This window comes from Leptinotarsa decemlineata, unplaced genomic scaffold (genome assembly GCF_025532065.1).
Source record: "Leptinotarsa decemlineata unplaced genomic scaffold, Ldec_3_MD MMD2_P_RNA_scaffold_7, whole genome shotgun sequence".
In the NCBI taxonomy this organism is placed as follows: domain Eukaryota; kingdom Metazoa; phylum Arthropoda; class Insecta; order Coleoptera; family Chrysomelidae; genus Leptinotarsa; species Leptinotarsa decemlineata.
The window spans coordinates 2,829,504-2,847,791 of record NW_027412534.1 but is presented as its reverse complement, the minus strand read 5'-3'; the positions used below and the strand labels follow the sequence as shown (position 1 = coordinate 2,847,791).

General features: G+C 33.8%; 1 protein-coding gene across 1 annotated transcript in view; it reads right to left on the bottom strand.

Moving 5' to 3' along the window:
* Positions 1 to 289: 289 nt before the first annotated feature.
* The window catches only part of LOC111516495 (isoaspartyl peptidase/L-asparaginase), a 130,819-nt gene continuing 112,820 nt past the window's right edge, over positions 290 to 18,288 (bottom strand). The window contains exons 10-12 of the mRNA XM_074170196.1: positions 15,421 to 15,595; positions 12,996 to 13,127; positions 290 to 504 (exon numbers count right to left, since the gene is read on the bottom strand). Of these exons, the coding sequence (XP_074026297.1) occupies positions 371 to 504; positions 12,996 to 13,127; positions 15,421 to 15,595 (441 nt within the window). The 3' untranslated portion in view covers positions 290 to 370. The remainder of the gene's footprint in view (positions 505 to 12,995; positions 13,128 to 15,420; positions 15,596 to 18,288) is intronic.

Below are 18,288 nucleotides of genomic sequence, written 5' to 3'. Positions count from 1 at the left end.
AGGAATTTCGGATCTCCAACGTCGATTGGCAATAGGAGAATGCGTAAGTACTGGTCAAAGCAGTTAGTCAGGGAGCATACATTTATTCTTATACATTTCAGGTATGGTTTTCTATGGAACGGAAGATTCCCATTACTATGATGTTAAATGAATAAAATCAACTTGTAACTGAATTACATTGTTAATATCCTTTGAATAAAGATCTTAGAAGGTAACGTAGTGTTTTGAAAGGTCACATAGGAGCAGTATTGATCTAGTGCTAAATTGAAACGTAACAATAAATATATAGTTTGGCATGAAAACTGTTTATATTTTCAGTGTTACATTTTCTTCAATTGAATTTCATTATTTGGTAATACAATAATTAAATCTATGCGTCCACCGTCTCATGTTGGTTCTGTTCGATCCCAAAATGTATTTTGTTGCCCTGTTGATAAGCCCAGGCCATTCTATTGCTGGTGAAATATATACCTGTTTCTCCAATCTTGGATAAAGTTATCGCTCCTGAAAAATAAGTAATAAAAATAAAAACATATTTTGTTGTGATGCATACGCAAACAGGGTGTTTCGAATTCGATCCTCACCAGTAGGATCTCGAAACCGATGAGAGATACGAAGATGGTTAAATTGGGGCAAAGTTGCCGTTGAGAAAGTTATGAAATTAAAAGTATATCCGGAGGTATCCGAAAAAAACAAAAATTTCGCCTTTTCGCCTTTTTTCTGCTAGATAATGGAGTTTTCAGATATGCTATCCGACGTTTCGTCTTCCGGCCACCATCATCAACTTTATTTTTTCGTGGGCGCTACATTGGATATTGAAACAAATCAATTCATATCATATTTGGCTTTGACTTTGATGTTCCTAAATTTGACTTTCAATTTGATACACTCAATAACATTTTGTACAAGCCATTGTATTGTACAAGTCATTAATTTTTGTACGAAAAATGGCTTTTACGAATGGAGAAAAAAGAGATATAATACAAATTATTATTATTATATCATTATTATACAATAATTTTTCATCAGTATATACCCGTTTTTCCCGGGATGCTCCAAAGCTGAGTCCATGAACAAACGTGTGAAAGCAGGATTTACTACCCTCATCAAAATCAAAATGTTCTTTATTGACTATTCTCCATACAATTTTGAAGTATTTTTTTGTGGTGTTTATGAAATATATACAAAAAAAATATATACAAATATACAAAATGTACACAAGGGTTTCCCCTATGGAGTGGAATATTGCGAAGGATTGGGATGGGTAGTGAATGAGTTAGAGGGAGTGGCAGGAAAAGACCCCGATACATTTGCGCTCTCAAGAATTCCGCACGGAAGAGAAAAGCGCCTCCACACAGTCCCCCGATGGGGCAGTGGGAGACGCCCTCGCTGGTGTTGGCGGTTGGCTTTCCACCCAAAAAAACGCCTTATATCAGTCTCATCTATAGTTTTTCGCTTCCTGTCGAGGCTTACGCGGAAGTTGTCATTCTGTCGCGTTTCGGTACTTCTCAGAAAATCATTCGCTACCCTCATGGTAGCGCACGTAAATGCCCAGAGTATTAAAAATAAAATGTCTGAGATAGAATTTCTTATTGATGATCTAAACTTAGATATACTCTGCATTTCCGAACACTGGATTCAACACTCAGATATAGACATTATCACTTGATATATTCTGCTAGACAGGTTCCTTATGGAGGAACTCTAATTTTGACACGGAATCAACTAAAATGTAGGTCCTTGAAATTTGTCGAAAACTTCTCGGTACAGTCACATGTAGAAATAAGTGCTATTACTTTAGTTGCTAATTTAAATATTGAAACAGCAGTGTGTTGCATTTATAGATCGCCATTGGGTGATTTCAATATATTTCTTGAAAAACTAGAACAGACTTGCGAGTATCTTCAAAAAAAGTTCAAATATTTGATTGTTTGTGGAGATCTGAATATAAATAGCCTTGATACCACAAAAACAAAACAAAAATGTTAAAAGATTGCCTAGAATCCTATGGCCTTACAAAAACCACAGACCTTCCTACGCACATCATAAAAAATAAACATGGTCATGTTAGTGCTACAGCAATTGACTATCTTATTACCAACATTCCAGAAGATGAAGTAATTGTATATTTTCATGATACTTCACTAGCAAAATATCTTGCCCACATTCCTTCTCTCAGTCCACCTAACTTATCATCAAATTAATTGCAAACCACTACTACCACCTCTAAAAAAAATTTACCGATGAGAATTTATAAGAACTCAGATCACGACTGAGACTTATTTGGAAGAGCTTAGACCAAATGATGCATTTGATGCCTTCATGAATGAATTTTTATGGTGTCTCGATGTGGCTTGTCCCTGAGTGAATATATGTAACATACACAATGGCAGCAGACCTAAAGTAAAAAAAAAGATGGGTGACAAATGAACTAAAAAATCAAAGTAAAGAGTTGAGGGAGCTCTATAAAGAAGTGATAAAAGGAAATGTGAGTGAGGAAACATACAAAAAAAAGAGGGAATATACAAAAAACTGCGGAAGTCAGAATCTGAATATTATGGCAACAAAATAGAAGTATCTGAAAACCGACAGAGAGCCACGTGGAACATAATAAATGAGTATGCAGGAAGAAATAAAAACATAAAAAAGAAGGATATCCTCCTGGAAATAAATGGTGTCTTGTTAACCGATAATTCTTGTAATTCTTGTAAATGAGTTTGCTACCAACTTTGCGAAGTTAGCCTCCGAAAATCGGTCAACCTACATAGGTCAGAATATGTCACTACCATATACCGTCGCTGATTTCAATGAAAACTCTATTTTCTTCGAGGAAGTGTTGGAACCTGAGATACTAAGGACGATGAATAATTTAAAAAATAAATCATCGAGTGGATATGATGATATAACAGTGAAAGCTCTGAACAGTATCGGGCATTCTAGTGAAGCTCATAAATGAATAAATATTTGAGGGAGTTTTTCCTGAAGTCTGGAAAACTCCAAAGGTTATACCAATAATTAAAAAAGGTTTCCAAGTTGATATTGACAACTATCGGCAAATATTATTATTAAGTGTGCCATCAAAACTATTAGAAAAAATAGTTGCAAATAGAATTGTCCTATTCCTTGAAGAATACAAAATCTTATCTGATCAACAACATGGCTTTAGAAAAGCTAGATCGGTTGAAACAGCTGTTGCTAGTAAATTTGAGTTCATTTACAATAACATTGATAAGGGAAAGTATGTAGTCTCAATCTTATTTGATCTGGCGAAAGCATTTGATCCAATAAGAAATGAAATTATGATCAGTTGATTGTACAACATTGGTATCAGAGGATTCTTACTTGAATGGATTAGGTCATTCTTATCTGACAGAAAAATGGTTGTGACTCTGAATAACACTGCATCACATATTCAAGATATTATGCTTGGTGTACCACAAGGTTCAATATTAGGTCCGCTGCTGTTTTTAATCTATATGAACGATCTCCCGAAATATATCAAACATGGTTACACCGTTATGTTCGCAGATGACACTACCATTTCAGTGTCTGATAACACAATAGATGAGTTAGAATTCAATATAAACTCAATCATGGACGCTATGATTTCTTGGTGTGACAAAAACCAACTGAAACCGAATGCAAATAAAATAATTCACTTGGGTTTCTCATTGAGAAAAACATTGAATCTTAAAAACGTCCAACTATCTGATACAACCAAACTCCTAGATATGTACTTAGACAAAACCTTGTCTTGGGAGCCTCACATTGATCATGTGTGTGAAAAATTTACCAGGCAATATTTGCAATACGCCAGCTCAAAGAGATGCTTGACTTAGATGGTATCAAGATGGTCTGTTATTCTTTGGCCTATTCTCACATGGCTCAAAATATACTAATGTGGGGTACTTCTACTGGCGCAAGACGTGTATTTATTCTACAAGAAAGAATTATGAGAATTATATTTGACATCACACCGAGATCTAGCTGTAGAGCTTTATTTTCAAAATATAAAATATTAACTTTACCCTGTATCTATGTTTATAAAGCTCTGCTTCATGTGAGATATAACATGGTTCATTTCAATCACGAGTCAGTCACTCATAATTATGCAACACGAACTAAGCACTTGACCATCCCAAAACACAAAACTTCAACATTCAAGGAATCTCTTAGGTAAAACAGCATCATACTTTATAATTCATTGCAACAGGATGTCAAGAACCTACACTTAGTAAGTTTCAAGAACCATATCAAAGAATTATTAACGAACGAGGGTTATTATAGCTTAGATGAGTTCCTGCAAAGCGATGTCTTGATATAACTTGTTCTCACTGCTTTTCCTTCCTATTTTCATGTTAAACCTTTCAATTGTATATAATTATATTGTGTTGTTTTATAATATTTTATCTATGATTTTAAAATTTGCATCAGTATGTCGTTTGTAGTATTTTGTATTGTGGCTGTTTTATTTGATAGGTATATGTTTATTTATTTATATTTATATAGTTATTTATTGTTATTTTTATTATTGACATGTCTAATATCATAATGATTCGAAAGATGAATGAATACAACAACAACAAATTATTACAAATACGATAGAAACAGTGCTAGAACATCGAAAATTTATTCAAACTTGTATCCCGAAAGACGACAACCACATCGAACTATGTTCAAGTTATTGGATCATTTAGTTCATTTGAAAAGCCGAGGGAAAAAACGGAGACAAAATGGACTAGGAAACTGAAGAAAATTTGATAAATGAGGTATGTATGGGGTGAGTCAGAAATTGTGTCCTTTTCAATAAAAATTAATAATTCGCAGATAAACATGAACCAGGGGAAATCAACACGTCAAATTTCTTCCGAGATGAATATTTGTCATAAAATGTTGAAATGTTACAAAATACACATATCTCAAAAATTGCATCCAGGTGATCCTGAAAGGCGATTAAAATTTGTTAATTGTAATTGATGAGAAGACCTGATTTTCCTGTTCTCCTGGATAATGTAATTTGTACAGATGAAAGTACTTTTACGAATTGTGGGATATTCAACTGGAATAACGAACACATTTGGAGCATAAACAACATCAGGTAGTTTCAAGAAATTCGTCCTGAAGTGCGATTTAATATTAACGTGTGGGCAGGAATTTACAAAGATAGAATTTTGGGTCCTTATTTATTTGACGGAATTCTGAATGAAGAAATCTATGGTCTGAGGAAATATCAAAATATTGTGGACCTTCAACACAGCATTGTCGGAGAAATCAAAAGATTGAGGAGGAGGGAAATTAATTGTGCAGTGAATAATATTCGAAAACGGGCACAGCTATGTAATCATGAAAGAGCCCAGCATTTTGAGCATTTGCTGTGATTTACTTTTGTCTTTACATATCTGTTAATTATTGTTATTTGTTCAAATTTTGATTGTTGATTCTGTCTCCGTATTTTTTCATTGGCCTTTCAAACGAACCATACTTGGTGAGATTTTTATCCAATAACTTGAACATAGTTCGATGTAGTTGTCGTCTTTCGGAATACAAGTTCAAATACATTTCCAATGTCCTAACACTGCTTCTATCGTATTTGTAATAGATTTGTATTATATCTCTTTTTTCTCCATTCGTGAATGTCATTTTTCGCCAAAAATTGAATGACTTGTACAATAACAAAATGTCATCGAGTTTAACAAATTTGAAGTCAAATTTAATTTAGAAACATCAAAGTCAAAGCCAAAGAATTAATATTTTTCAATATCTCCAATTTTTTTTCAAAGAAGGATAGCTTATGATACATCATTGAAAATATGAAATCTGTTTCCATTCAAAACAAAAAGAATTCTAAGTAGCGCTCATAAGAAAAAATAAAGTTGATGATGGTGGCCGAAAGACGAAACGTCGGATTGCAAATCTGAAAACACCATTATACAGGGTGTTCCTTAAACACATGCTAATATTTAAGGAGTTAATTCTTAGACCCATTTTAAGGAAAAAACGTCCTATTGACGTATGTCCTAAACGCCTTAACTTTTGAGATACAGGGTGGCAAAGTTTTCAAAAATAATCAGTTTTTAAATAATAACTGAGATAATTTTGTAGACATCTTTGGCATATTCGGTACATATGTTCTATTCCTCAAGGCGAATTTTTTTATGTACAATTTTCTTAATTTTCTCTGCCAGTGGCGTACGTACGTACGTACGTTTGAAATGTATATTTTTGGCGAAAAAAAATACTACGCCACTGCTTTATCTTGGATTAAAAATTATTTTTAAAATCTCCATACATTTTTGAGCACATTTGATTTGCTGGGTTTTCTTTGTCCGACGCATGGTTTTCGCTCAAAAAATTAAAAATCGCTTTACTTAAGGATAAATTCCTTAAAAATCTGATGCGGTATCGTGCATCGACTGAAAGCAAACTAAGAGATCAGATTTGTTGCAAAATAATTGAGGATCTAAAAGGTATTTGTTTGTTAGATGCACTGTTCTCAATTAAAATTACGTCATAACGCAGCACCGCTTAATAATTTTTGAAAACATAAATTTAGTTATCCTGGAATGAATGACGTGTAGCAGAATTTATTTACTGCACCTCTTGGAAATATGGAGTTTGTCGATATGTGATTTCTTTTAAAGATTAAAAGCAGAACAAACAGCGTATCCACCATAGCAATAAAAAACGAATTCTCTGTATGTACAAACGTCAGTAGCTAATATTGATGTTGGTTTAAAGTAAGGTGTTGGTGTTAAAAACTGTCACAGCGCGTTTTGATTGATTTTGAAGTTATTTTGGTAGTCCGCTGTTTTTCTGAATATCAGTAAATATGGTAAATTATACGAATGCGGAAATGGCGCAAATGCATTACGTATATGGCTTTGCCGATGGTAATGCAACAGAAGCCAGGCGCATTTATCAGGAAAGATATCCTAATCGTGCCTTACCAGATAGCCGAACCTTTTCAAATATTCATCGTCAACTTGGGGAAACTGGTAGTTTCAAGAAAGGGACTCCGGAAGGTAGACCTCGTGTAGTAAGAACTCCTGAAATTGAGGAAGCGGTGCTGCAAGAAATTGAGGAACATCCTGAGACGAGTACGAGGAAGATCGCTAGAACTCTGGATATTTGTCATCAAATTGTTTGGCGTATTTTGGTTGATTTTTTGTTATACCCATACCATATTTCAAGAGTGCAGGCATTACTCCCCAGAGATATTCCACAGCGTGTGAACTTCAGTCAGTGGTATCTATAAAGTATTGCACTAAATCCGCAGTTTGAGACACAAATTTTGTTCACAGACGAAGCAGATTTTTCTCGAAATGCCATTCAAAATTTCCATAACAATCATGTGTGGGCTGAAGAAAATCCCCATGCAATAACCGAAACCCATTTCCAACACCAATTTTCGGTTAATGTATGGGCAGGAATTATAGGTGATCATCTAATAGGCCCATTTTTTCTACCAGGACGCCTTGATGATCGTTCTTATTTACACTTTCTCGAAGAAGACTTACCTGGGTTATTGGAAGATGTGCCACTTGCGTTAAGGAATCGAATAGGTACATGCACGATGGCGCCCCTGCTCATTTCAGGGTAATTGTCCGAAACCATTCAAATACAGTTTATCCTAATCGTTGGATAGGTCGCGGAGGACCTCAGCAATGGCCAGCAAGATTCCCCGATCTCAACAGTTTAGATTTTTTCATGGGGTCACCTTAAAACTCTTGTGTATAAAACTACCGTTGATACTTCAGAAGATTTAAGAGAGAGAATAGTTGCCTCGTGTAAAACTATACGAAATACGCCGGGAATATTTGAACGGGTGCGTAATTCCATGCGTAGAAGGGCGGAAGCATGCATACTAAGTGCAGGTGGCCACTTTCAACAATTTTTATAATCAGTTTTGGTATTATTACTAATTAACAAATTTGTGCTATTCGTTTAGATTTACTGTCACGAAATAAAATAAAACTCGTTTTTGTGAAAAATTTTTTTTTTGCAGATTATGTTTTCAAATATTATCAGGGAATTGGTAATGCGTTATGAAGCAATTTTCAGATTCTCATTCATTTTAGAATTGATCTAATTTCTTAATTTGCTTTCTGTCGATTTTTATTTTTTTGAGTGAAAATCTTGCGTCGGACAAAGAAATACCAGAAGATCAAATTTTCTCAAAAATAAATGAGGATTTTAAAAATCATTTCATTTTGAAAAGAAAGCATTGGCGTAGTACTTTTTCCCCAAAAATATTCAATGTAAAACCCGTAGGGATGCCACTGTTTGAAAAAATACAAATTTGTGTACATCAGAAAATGCGCCTTGAGGCATGGAACATACGTACCAAATAAGCCAAAGATGTCTACAAAATTATCTCAGTTATTATTAAAAAACTGATTATTTTTGAAAACTTTGCCACCCTGTATCTCAAAAGTTAAGGCGTTTAGGACATACGTCCATAGGAAGTTTTTTTCTTAGAATGGGTCTAAGAATTAGGTACCTCCTTAAATATTAGCATGTGTTTAAGGAACACCCTGTATAGCAGGAAAAAACAAGCAATGTGGAAGTGCAATTTCGATTTCGAAATTAAAACCCTTTTCCAAAATTTCAGTTTTTTTTCGGGTATCTCCGGATATACTCGGAATTTCAGAACTTTTTCAACGGCATATTGTTAGTCAGATAAATGCGCAACTCTGCTCTAATTTAACCGTATTCGTATCTCTTACAGTTTCCGAGATCACAATGGTGAGGATCGAATTTGAAACACCCTGTACAAAATGAACTGTTGCGATGAAATAAAATCCAGAAGATGATTCGGCTCACTTAGCTGAAACTATTTGATTCAGATAAAATGAACTGGTGAGATCATCTTTTTTTAATTGTATTTCATTTCACTAGTATTTCATTCAAGGTTATTTGGCTTGGAATTTCTCAACTTAACTTTTTTGTATTCTAAAAACACTTTATTGTGTGATTTTCACTAGATAGTTTTACAAAAACGCAACACGTGTTTCGCCATACAATGGCTTCCTCGGGCGTGTCTTAATAACTGTTTTAATAACTGTTATTAAGACACGCCTGAGGAAGCCATTGTATGGCGAAACACGTGTTGCGTTTTTGTAAAACTATCTAGTGAAAATCATACAATAAAGTATTTTTAGAATACGTTAGTTATGGATTTTCATCAAGTATCGGCCGATTCCATCATTTAACTTTTTTGTTCTATTTCACTCAACTTAACTTTTTTGTTCTATTTTTACTTGTATTTTATATCACGTATATTTCATTTCAGGTTATCTTCCTTGACATACTTGTTATTTTCAGCTATTAATTTCAAATTTTTCTTTTTCAGTTCTTTCAGGGATTTCATATCATTTTATATATCAGACAATGAAGGTCCGAACTAATGAAATTCATGTTTGTGGCTCTTTCACGCCTGAACGGATTCTAATGAAATTTTACATGAATACAATATAACGATAAGTATTTAGTGAGTCAAAAAAATTCTTGTTCCCTGTGAGCCATTTTGCCGTCCGCTGCCTATAAAGTTGGAGTTAAATGAAAAAAATGTATCGTACGATTGTTTATCTTGAATAGTTTTCAATAAAAGGCCGCAATAGCATATATCTACCTTATATATGGTAGCCACTGTATGCAAAATACTGAACCATAAATACAATTGAATTAGATACTTTTTTCACAATACACATTTTGGAATATCTGTCAAATTCTTAAAAAAATGTATACAATCGTCGTTTTGAGTATTCAATATAGATAAACTTTGTCTTTTGCACTAAGTAATGTAGACGAATCAACTTGACGCAACTTGTGTTATAGTCCAGTCATTATAGTAAGTTCATCTCGGAATTCGAGATACCCAGCTGTAAGTCTGTAAATACTTATATATTGACACCCTAAAAGTTGTCTCAAAACCTACATATGGTATGGTGTACGCAACTATCAAATTTGAAGGTCAAAGGTCACAAAACTCGTTTTTTTTGCGCTTTTTTTGTAAATATCTCATTTCCTATGGGTTTTTTGCTATTTGTAATTATTATCAATATTGTAGAATACAAAATTCTCTACAAATTTTAAAAAAGTTTTCATACGGTGAACCGTTTTCGAGATAGAGGGCGGAGAGCGCGCGGTCACAGGATCACTTCAGTTCAACCGGTGCCTCCGGTCGAAAACGCGCCATATATAGTTGATGAACTATCGATAAATCAATGATTATAAATATTTGTCAATTTTTATAAACTATTATATTATATTTTATAATTTTTTTCCTAACCTATCCACTTTTTATTCAGTATCAACAACACTCACCTGCCCATGTATGTAATTGCAGAATTGTTAATGAAAATATAGGAATTATATTTGAATTTTAACCTAATTAAAAACTTCTTACATGATGGAAAAAAATTAAATAAATCATGAATCAATACATTTATTTTTATTGAAAGTAAAAAATGGAATAGAGGGTACAAAAACTACAATTTATAATTTTAATGATCTTCTTCCTCTTCATCGTCGTCTTCCGGCTGCTGGTAATTTTAAACTGGTCTTCATTATCGTCTTCAACGACATTTGTCTCATTCTTCCATGATTTCGGGGTCAAAGGTCCCATCTTCGTTAATGTCGCTCTGATATGGTAGAGCAATGAGACAAGCTTGCCCATTACATTGGCCACAAGCTAAAGAGCATTGCAAGCCTGCTTTTCTGCATCCGCATCGCGAATCACAACCACTCTTGCAGTTGCAGAAAATTGTATTTAGCAAATCTTCTGGAGCAGGTGATAAAATTGTCATTATAGGCTCCAACCCCATATTGCCCTATTATAACTGCAGTTTTTTCAGACTTTGATTCTTCTATTGCAGTTTCAACAACAAGAACATCCGCATCATCTCTGGCTTGTTTAGTAGTAATATTTGTAGCTTGTAATTTTTCAATTAACATATTGACGAGCATATCTTTGTTATTTCCATTCGAAAAGAATTTTTCTTGAGTACCTGGTACAACCATTGTTTCAACGAAACAGACTTCATATGTTTTTGAAAGTGCAGCAGTTCATCTCTGCTGCTCCATAGCTTTTACGTTCTTACTGTAGTCTGAATATTCGTCAAATATAACAATTATTTTGGAACTGTGATGCCTTTGTGAATAATTCATGTATTTATCAAAAATAATAGAAAAAGTATCTTATCTGCTCCATACAACATGATGAAGCAGAAATCCGCCATCAATAATGAACGTCACATTATTTTTGTTTGAAGGTGATTGACAATGTTTCGTGATGAATTTCACTAGTTCGGACTTCCATTGTCTACTATATAAAATGATTTGAAATCCCTGAAACAAGTAAAAAAGAATAATTAAAAAAGAATAGTTGAAAATAACAAATATATTAAGCAACAATAAACCTGAAATGAAATGATAGTGAAATAACCTACAAGTTAAAATATAATAATTGAATTCTTCGGGTGATGACTGGTCATCACCCGAAGACGATTGTAGATACCAACAATCGAAACGTCGTGAACTAACGTGACTTGGAATCTCTACACCCTTTTTTACCTTTCTATTTTTTTATTATTTTCTTTTTTCATTCCTTTAATTTTTATTTATTCAATTATTATATTTCAACTTGTAGGTTATTTCACTATCATTTCATTTCAGGTTTATTGTTGCTTAATATATTTGTTATTTTCAACTATTCTTTTTTAATTATTCTTTTTTACTTGTTTCAGGGATTTCAAATCATTTTATATAGTAGACAATGGAAGTCCGAACTAGTGAAATTCATCACATTATTTTCATTGAGAACAAAATCAATTGGGCTCATGTTGACATACAATGACGACTTTGTTGTTTTTCTCATGCCATCATTATCAAATAGAGCTGTTGGATACGGACTCAATTCATATTGAAAATATTCTTCAAGATTACTTTCAAATTATTTGCTGACGGTAATTCTTTGGAAGAGTAATAATGGGTCCACTGAAACTTTACAATCATTTATTTTTACACATTTGTTTACACTGGAAAGCGGTATTACTTTTTCGGAACGTTTCAACTGTGGCAGTTAATTTGCTCATTTTCAACAATTCCAGAAGCTATCGATATTAACTGCGTAGTATTTGGAAAAGGATCATGGAGTTTGAACCAATCAAATAGTATATTTACGTCAGCATTGTATTTTTTCACTCTTGAGTCTCTGGAATCTACGTGTTGCTAGGTCGACTCCAAGGAGATATTACAGAACTTCTCCATTTCCTCACAAATAGTATTTGTGGCGTACATAGCATATACCCATTTACACAAAACACTTTCTTTCATACTCCGACCACGATATACTTCTCCTTCGATTTTCATGGTTTTCATGAGACTTTGTTCATCAACTATATATGGCGCATTTTCGACCGGAGGCACCGGTTGACCTGAAGTGATCCTATGACCGCGCGCTCTCCGCCCTCTATCTCGAAAACGGTTCACCGTATGAAAACTTTTTTAAAATTTGTAGAGAATTTTGTATTCTACAATATTGATAATGAATACAAATAGCAAAAAACCCATAGGAAATGAGGTATTTACAAAAAAAGCGCAAAAAACGATTTTTTCGACCTTTGACCTTGAAATTTAAAAGTTTCGTACACCCTACCATATGTAGGTTTCAAGACAACTTTTAGGGTGTCAATATATAAGTATTTACAGACTTACAGCTGGGTATCTCGAATTCCGAGATTCTTACGTAATTTAAGCTTAAATGACTGGAGTATCAGTTTTTCAAATTTTTTATAGATAACATAATTCGATTTTTGAAGCTATTCATTACTTAGTGCAGTTGGCATATTTTTTCAGTTACTGTATCTCTAAAGTAAAAATACTAGCTGTTTTCCGCAGCTTCACTCGTGTAGAATTTGGTTTGTCACATCAAGAAGAACGTCATTTCGCAAATGTACACCCTACAGCATCAATTATTTTCAGTAGTCACTCACCTGCAGTATTTTTCAGTCTCTCAGTCATTTTTTTCAATGACTGTTCGGTAGAAATCTGAACACCTTTTCCATATTCCATTTCTTTCAGTATCGAGTGGGCCAAACAGAATTTAGCAATCGACTCTCCATGACCTGAAAAGAAGAAAATCAGATATTTATCCAGAACCACTCAAATTCGAGTCTATGAGTGGGGATCTCGTAAAAGGCAGACTATTGAAAGTCAGTTGAATTATTGAAAAGTCACCTATTTTCGGGTACTATCAAATCATACCAAAAATTGACTACAGATTTTGATTACCCAAATACACAGAAAAAAGCAAAGTTTTATGCTTTCATTGTCTCTTCTTCAGTCGCAGAGGTATGGAAAATATGTTCAGACTTTGTCTTTGTTACTATAATTATATCAACAAATGAGACGTACATTTTTATATTGGATATAAAATTCGATCCTCACCATTGGGATCTCCAAAAATATAAGAGATTCGAAGATGGCTGAAATGTTGAAAAGTTGCGCATTTACCTGTGTAACAATATGCCGTTGGGAAAGTTCTGAAATTCCGGGTATATCCGGAAATATCCGGAGAAAACAGAAATTTCGGAAAATTGTTTTATTTTTTTCTGACTGTATTTTTTGAGGTATTCCAAAATAAATTGCACTTACACATTGCCACTTTTTCCCTGCTGGATAATGGTGTTTTCAGATTTGCTTTCCAACGGTTCGTCTTCTGGTCACCATCATAACCTTTTTTTTTCTGATGAATTTCACTTGTTTGGACTTCCACTATACTTCTACCATACTATATAAAATGATTCGAAATCCCTGGAACAATTACAAAAGACGAATTAAAAATGAATAGGTTTTTTGCTTAATATAATTGTTTTTTTCAGCTATTCATTTTTAATTCGTCTTTTTTAGTTGTTCCAGGGATTTCAAATAATTTTATATAGTAGACAATGGAAGTCCGAACTAGTGAAATTCATCATGAAACATTGTCAATCTCCTTTAAACAAACGTTTTTTCATCTTATGGGCGCTACATTGAATTCTTTCTGTTTTGAATATAATCTTTGCAATGATGTATCTATCATAAGTTATCATTTATTTTCGAAAAATTTGAGATATTGAACAAAATTAATTTTCATCATAATAGGCTTTGACTTCACTGTTTCTAAATCTGATTTTCAATTTGTTACACTCAATTACATTTTATTATTGTACAAGTTATTGAATTTTTGGCGAAAAATGGCTTTCACGAATGAAGAAACAAGAGATATACAAATTCATTACAAATACGATAGAAACAGTTCGAAACTCAAATAATGTATCACGTTGATGAATGATTATAAATCAAGCTCAGTAAGAAAACTCACTTAGCAAGATAAATGTTTTTACAATATGCTGACATTGCATGAATGTCTTGAAGCTCAAATGAATAGTTGCTAATCGGTGAAGAGATTTAAAATATTAACATTTCACAGTCAAACAGACAGATAACAAACTTTACCTATTCCATTATTCGGTTTCTACAATTCACAATGAAAATAGTGTACAAGAAATCAAAATGAATATTTCAAAAGACTTTGATCAAATATCTTTATGGCTTCGATGCCATAAAATGACACTGAATTTTCAAAAATCTTCATATATGTTCATATCAAAAAGGTCTATACCAATTGATTCAATTTTATATTCAAAATATCAAATTCTCTTCTAGTGCTAAATTTCTTGGTCTTATTCTAGATGAAAATGTAACATGGAGAAAACACATTGAAACGATAAGAAAAAAAATAGCTCCCATAATTGGAATTTTATTTCAAATAAGAAATGTTATATCCCTGAAATACTTTGAATTGATTTATTTTTCATTGGTACATTCCAAAATTCAATATCTTATATCAGTATGGGGTATGGCAACAAATCCCTTTTTGAAACCAATTAAAAAACTGCAGAACAAAGTCATAAGATGTATATACAAGTTGAACTACAAAGAGTATACAGTCATCCATACATAAATTCAAATTATGTACCTTCATTCATTTGGCCAAAAATAAGCTCAAACATTCAAATTTGACTTTCAAAGTCGATGGTGACCAACCCAATCATTTGACAAAATATTCAGGCAATCTGAAATTAATGTCAAGTTATCAAATTTTACAATGAGCTACCGAGCTAAAAAAAATTTATGGACAAAAATTCCAGATTAATTTGAAAAAATATTTATTTTTTGTAAAGATATATTATCTGATGAGTACATTTATGTTCATGTTGATAATAATGTATATGTGTGTATCAATTATGATTTAGTGTACTCTGTTCATACTTAGTTATGTTATAGTTGGTTTTTTCCCTGTTATGAACATTGTTTCTTGGGAAAAAAATAAATTGTTATTTTAGTTAGGAATGAAATAGGAATGAAACTGCTCACCAGTAGTCGAAACTGCTCCAATATTATTGTCAGCATACGTTCCGCTACCAATCATAGATGTATCACTACATCTCCCAACCATTTTTCCGTTGAGTCCTCCAGTTGAAGTAGCAGCAGCAAGGTTTCCTTTGGAGTCCAAAGCTACAGCTCCAACAGTACCAACGTCACCAGGATTCTACAAAAAACTACTATAGTTTAAAAAGAATGAATGAAAAAATTATATTTGAAAAATGAATAAAGAAATTGGTGAGAATTGATTGCAATGCAGGCTTTGAATTCTAGAGGGCAATTAGTGCAACTTTGATGATGAGTTTTTGATATCCCACTTCTGCGGATGGGAGAGGCGATCCAATGAGTTCTGGATTAGTCAGTTCAGCACCTCGATAAGTGTTTCTGTAACCAAGTGATCATCTTCAAGAGGAAGACTAAACTTAAAGAATAATGAACATTATTCCATCGTCAGCCAGACATCAGACAGAAATGTTTCCTGATGGAATGAAGACTTGGCACGGATGGGACAGCAAACTAAAAAGAACTTGCAGGAGAGCGAGAGAATCGGATATCTGGAAATAGTACGAAATTTCTCAACAACACATCTTTTGGAGGAACTCTGAAATAAATTCATGAAGCAGGCCATGCAAGAAAGTTGAACAGACCTAAGTATGCGCCATAATTTACAAGGTCCTCTCAAAGAGACCCAACATGTCACTTGCAAGGTCCAAACAAAATTCAAGATCGCAACGAGTGTAACTGAAGATCATATGATAATAATAATTATAATTCGTCGTCTTTATTCATGATTTTACGAAAGAATTCAGTTGAAGAATAATAGATGACTCATATGAATGATGAATAGGAGGGGTTCAGCTATGAGAGCTTCTTTTAAACTCAATCTCGAATGGGGAGTTTATTTCTCTTATCTTGTGTTTATATTAAAGAACAATACAGGGTGTAACTGAATGAGTGTAAAACATTTAAGGAAGTTATTCCTCATCGAAAAAAAGAAAGGATCTTTCATATAAAGAAACTTTATTGGAGCATCCCTTGTTGAGATACAGCCCCTCAAAGGGGTACATAAAATTTGTATAACAATTTTCTTCACAAACACTGAAAAAGGTACAATATTGAAATTAACCTGATGTTTTGTACTACCAAAAAGACGCTTAGCCAGTAATTTATTCGGTTTACCCCATGATTGTGAGGGGTGGAAAACGCAACCCCTCAAATTTATTTCCAATGTAACTTTTTGTCTTATTATTTGTTCACCATTTGAAAATTGATTTGATTTTCGATAGCCTGTTTCATTCTAAACAAAAAATGTCTCCTGGGTTTTTTGTCCAAAATAAACCAGTTCGCAGCAAAAAATTATTTCACGAACAACTACAGAGATACATCGTCATGAATGCGAACTGAATGTATTGTTATTTTGTAGTTAGTACCTGCATTAAACGATTAAAGGGTAATAAACAAAACTAATTTAATAATAACAAAACACACATGTAGAAATCATAGTAAATGTTCAATATGTCTACCTTCAGACATTACGCATGCGTCTAGACATCGGCGCATTGAGGCACATAGTCGCTCAAATATTCCTGGAGTCTCTCTGATTACCCTGACGCATCAATGATGCGTTTTCTTAAGTCCTCTACATCGCGAACAGGAATACGATAAACCAAATGCTGTAAATGACCCCAAATAGAGAAATCGAGAGGATTGAGATCGGGGGATCGTGCAGGCCGGTTCTGTGGTCCTCCTCGACCTATCCACTGATTTGTATATGTTTGACTTGAATGCTAACGTGCTACTTGGCTAAAATGGGCGGATCCCCATTATGCCTAAAAAACGTATCCCTTCTGACGCCCAAAGGAACTTTCTCCAGCAGTACTGGATGCACTTCTCTTTAACATTTAATCGAGGAGGTAGAAAATGAGGCCCAATCAAATCATCCCCAATAACTCCGAGTCACACGTTAAGAGAAAACTGTTCTTGATGGTTAGTTCCGACAATAGCGTGAGGGTTTTCATCAGCCCATATGTGGAAATTATGAAAATTAATAGTCTTGTCCCGAGAAAAACTACATTCGTCTGTGATTCCGTCTTCAGAAAGTCACAATTTCTTTCAATCATTTCCAGCATCCAATTGTAAAATGCAAGACGATTCGGAAAATCTCGCGGTAACAGTGCCTTTACTCGTTGCAGATGGTAGGGGGTATTAGAGTTGTTCCTTTAAAATTCAAAATACCGTCATATGATCAATATTTAGCTGGAAAGCAATCTTTCTAGTACTGGTAGTAGGTTGTTCTTCAATCAAATCAAGTACTGCTTCCTCAAGCTGTGGTGTTCGTACTTCTTGATGGCGACCACAATCCTGCGTTCTTTTGTCGAATGAACCAACCATATTCTCGTAATCGTTGATGAAGTCGAGCAAATATTCTATGTGAAGGATACTGCCGTCGAGGATACATTTCAGCATATATTCTAGAAGGTTCTAACCCATTCCCCTGCGACAGACCGTAAACGTAATGCATATCAGCCGTTTCCTCATTTGTATATGCCATTTTAATAACAAGTGAATTATTAAAGTAACACATCAAGAACAGAACAACAACACACAATTAGTATTAATTCAATTTAGAAAATTCACAAACTGACAGCGTCATACCAATTCAATTGTCACTATCGCTAATAGCGACCTACTAGATAGATTAGTTTCGTATTTTCGCATTTATGACGATGTATCTCTATACTATAAATCGGTTTATGTCTGGCTCCAGAATATATGGTTCAATGTATGACCTTTCTATTATTACACCCTTGTAACGGTTCATTTATGAGAGACTGGGACAACCTGTATATATGTTTCGAT